Source organism: Sciurus vulgaris, assembly GCF_902686455.1.
Source record: "Sciurus vulgaris genome assembly, chromosome: 5".
Taxonomy (NCBI): domain Eukaryota; kingdom Metazoa; phylum Chordata; class Mammalia; order Rodentia; family Sciuridae; genus Sciurus; species Sciurus vulgaris.
The window spans coordinates 55,557,990-55,561,448 of NC_136465.1; the positions used below are offsets into that span (position 1 = coordinate 55,557,990).

Below are 3,459 nucleotides of genomic sequence, written 5' to 3' on the forward strand. Positions count from 1 at the left end.
CATTTGCCCGCATGCAGCAAGCCCTGGGTTTCATCCCCAGCTCCGCAAAGCAATACAAAACACTTTAGCCGAGTGCACTCAAGTAGATGAGAGGCTACTCTGGATGATCTGCTTGCCTTGGGAATGTCATCTTTTCCTCTGACTCGGTTAAGGGGTGGAGGTGGGAGGGTTCTCCTTTGACTTCTCCCAGTGTTGCTCCAGGACCTCTTCTGAAAGGAACTGCACAGATTCAGTAAACCAGTGTTCAGGGAGTGCTGTGGTGAGTCCGTGGGTCTGGACATGGCAGGAGTGGACACATTGTGGCAGGTCGTCCCTTTCCACTCTCCAATTCCCTCCTGAGGCCTCTCCCTTCAAAACTACTGGTCGCTGCCCCTTTAAGCACGGCCACTCCTCCCCCTACCCCAGAGCGCTGGCATCAAGGGAGTGGGGGTGTGGTGGTGGGGGGAGGCTGATCTTATCCCTGTCAACTAAGGAAAATGGCTCAGGCTGGGGGAGTCGCTCCCACGTTCTGCTGCCCCATCCCCTGAACCAGGGGACCGGGGAGAACCCCTCCTTCCCTTTCTCTCCTGCTCCACTCGCGACGCGGGAATGGCTCCGTGGTCTCACCGGAACGGCTCTCTGGCTTCGTGGCCAGGCGCCCCCACCCTGGCACCCAATACCGCCAACACGAGTGGGCTGCCAGGGGTGCCGTGGGCGGCGGCGTTGGCCGGGGCGCTGTTGGCGCTGGCCACTGTGGGAGGCAACCTGTTGGTAATCGTGGCCATCGCTCGGACGCCGAGACTCCAGACCATGACCAACGTGTTCGTGACTTCGCTGGCCGCAGCCGACTTGGTGGTGGGACTCCTGGTAGTGCCACCAGGGGCTACTTTGGCGCTGACTGGCCACTGGCCCTTGGGCGCGACTGGTTGCGAGCTGTGGACCTCGGTGGACGTGCTCTGTGTGACCGCCAGCATCGAAACCCTGTGCGCCTTGGCTGTGGACCGCTACCTGGCCGTGACCAACCCACTGCGTTACAGTGCACTAGTCACTAAGCGCCGTGCTCGAGCGGCCGTGGTCCTGGTGTGGCTAGTGTCCGCCGCGGTGTCCTTTGCGCCGATCATGAGCCAGTGGTGGCGCGTAGGGGCGGACGCCGAGGCGCAGCGTTGCCATTCCAATCCGCTCTGCTGTTCCTTCGCCTCCAACATACCCTACGCGCTGCTGTCCTCCTCAGTCTCCTTTTACCTTCCGCTTCTGGTGATGCTCTTTGTCTACGCACGAGTTTTCGTGGTGGCTAAGCGTCAACTGCGCTTGCTGCGCGGGGAGCTGGGCCGCTTCCCGCCGGAGGAGTCTCCGCCGGCTCTGTCGCACTCTCTGTCCCCTGCTACCGCAGGGACTTGCGCTTCGACCCAAGTGCCCTCCTGCGGTAGGCGGCCCGCGCGGCTTCTGCCTCTCCGGGAGCACCGGGCCCTGCGCACCTTGGGTCTCATCATGGGCACCTTCACACTCTGCTGGTTGCCCTTCTTTCTGGCTAACGTGTTGCGTGCCCTAGGGGGACCTTCCCTAGTTCCCGACCCGGCTTTCCTCACCCTCAACTGGCTAGGATATGCCAACTCTGCCTTTAACCCACTCATCTACTGTCGTAGCCCGGACTTTCGCTGCGCTTTCCGCCGTCTTCTGTGCCGCTGCAGCGGCTGCGGTCCAGAGGAGTCCCGCTCCGCTGCTTCCCCAGCCCGCCATCCCTTGAGCTCCCCAGTGGCCCCGGCCAGCCCGGTGGAGTCCAGGCAATGTCCATCGCTAAACAGGTAGGTAATTAAGGTCGAGGAACAGCTGGCTTAGAGACAGGAAGCACAGGAAGTCTTCATTTTTGAATTTAGGGTTTGGTAGAAGGAGATGGGTCACTGAGAGGGTCTCTGCCGAGAAGAGGGAATAGAGTAGGGAACCGAAGGGGAACCCGAGGCCCTTTCCTTTCCTGGATCCAACTACAAAGGCTGAAGCAGAAGAGGGCAGGTGGGTGGTTCTTCATCCTAGAAGATGTGCCACGGAAAAGTACTGCTATGTGTCCGAAGCCTCTCTTCTCCTGTGGTCGGCTCTAGTTTTGGTTTTCTAGCTCAGTTTTTTGGCCGCCCAGATTTCTGGCCATCATTATACCTGGCTCGGACTTGCATGGAAAACTAGTGGCCCTCCCAATCCCTCGACTTCAGTTGATTTCTCTCAAAGGTTTGGTGGCTGTGAAGGTGAGAATGCACTTGGAATATGAAGGGCACCAGAGGAGGAACCTGTAAGTGGAAATTTGTGTCTCCCCCTATCCCCACGACTGGGCTGGAGTTGGGGAGTGGGATTTTTGTAGTTTGATGGTCCCCCAATGCTTGTGTGTAATAAAATGTGCTTTCCAGGGTCTCTGGGTGGCTATCCCTTCCCTCCAGTGCCCTTGTTCCAACACTCAGTCCTTAACCCCAAAATATGTTATTTCCATTTTTCAGGGTTTCCTGAGGCATTTCTTAGGCCTGAAGGACAAGACACAACTCCATGGATGCAGAACCTTTGGAAAGCCTCTGGCCTCTGTTCAGAATGAGCCCTAAGGAGTGCCCTAGCTGTAAAACTACTTTCCAGAACCTGCTGACTGGGCCATGGAATGGGGAGGTGGGGGTCCCTTAAAACAAGTGGGTTTTCACTATCTTCTCTCTCTCCTTTCTGAGGGAAGTTTTCTAAACCTCATCCCACTACTACCTCAGCAGCCGGGGTGCCAGGCTGCCTGCACCAGCTGCCCTGGGAGCAGACCCATGGCTTTGATGGGGTGCCCATCGCCTTGCTCACTTGTGTGTGGTGTGAGTAGGGCAAACAGAGCACTCTATCTCCATTCCTGCTGCTGCCCAGACCTGGAAGAACCTTGGGTGTTCTCTAGGCTCTCTGACCAGGCTAGAAGAGGCCACAGTTTAGGGTTGTGTCCCTGGTTCCTGCACTATGGCTCTCAGCACACCAGTGTCTCTCACGTTAGACACAGAATAGCTCTGATCTACCTCACAGCAGAAGGACTTCTTCAGGGTTTTGGGGAACTTCAGGGTTCATAGGAAGGTGAATCATTGGAGCAGATCCCTTCTTTCCAGTTAAAATCAAATTAATAAATATTACTGAATACAGTTCATCCTTTGCTCTCTTTTTCTCTCCGTTTGTTTTCTTTTCATAATCCGCTTGCTCCCTTCCCTTTTACTCAGAGCTGGCTTTTGACAGAGACAGTAAATTAGGACTAATCCCTGTCCCTTTCTTCTTAATCCTCATAAAACAAAAAATGAAAAGTCTGTTTGGGTGAAGGGAATCAGCTCAAGCCTTTGACTCTCCTGCCTCCCTACCCTCTCTGAAACTCCTGGAATCCAGTTGCAAGTGAGTAGCAGCGCCTTGCTACCCATAGGACTTCAGCAAAGGGTGGGGCCTGCTGTTCCAGGATCAGAGATGGGGCATTGGTCACTTTTCATATTATAAACC

The 3,459-nt window shown here is 55.8% G+C and overlaps 1 protein-coding gene across 3 annotated transcripts; it reads left to right on the forward strand.

The window, feature by feature from the left end:
* Nucleotides 1-473: 473 nt before the first annotated feature.
* ADRB3 (adrenoceptor beta 3) lies at nt 474-3,135 on the forward strand. 3 transcript variants are annotated; one of them, XM_079139709.1, is made up of 3 exons: nt 474-1,781; nt 2,197-2,257; nt 2,460-3,135. In XM_079139709.1, the coding sequence occupies exons 1-2, from the start codon at nt 589-591 to the stop codon at nt 2,234-2,236; spliced, it is 1,233 nt and encodes a 410-aa protein (XP_078995835.1). In that variant the 5' UTR covers nt 474-588; the 3' UTR covers nt 2,237-2,257; nt 2,460-3,135. The 3 variants fall into 3 exon arrangements, with proteins under 3 accessions (XP_078995835.1, XP_078995834.1, XP_078995836.1); XM_079139708.1 differs by having other exon boundaries at nt 2,197-3,135; XM_079139710.1 differs by lacking the exon at nt 2,197-2,257.
* Nucleotides 3,136-3,459: the final 324 nt, after the last annotated feature.

Coding starts and splice junctions, on each gene's coding strand:
- ADRB3 (XM_079139708.1), top strand. CDS start 589: ATGGCTCCGTGGTCTCACCGGAACGGCTCTCTGGCTTCGTGGCCAGGC. Junction 1,782..2,196: donor CAATGTCCATCGCTAAACAG/GTAGGTAATTAA, acceptor TTTCTCTCAAAG/GTTTGGTGGCTGTGAAGGTG.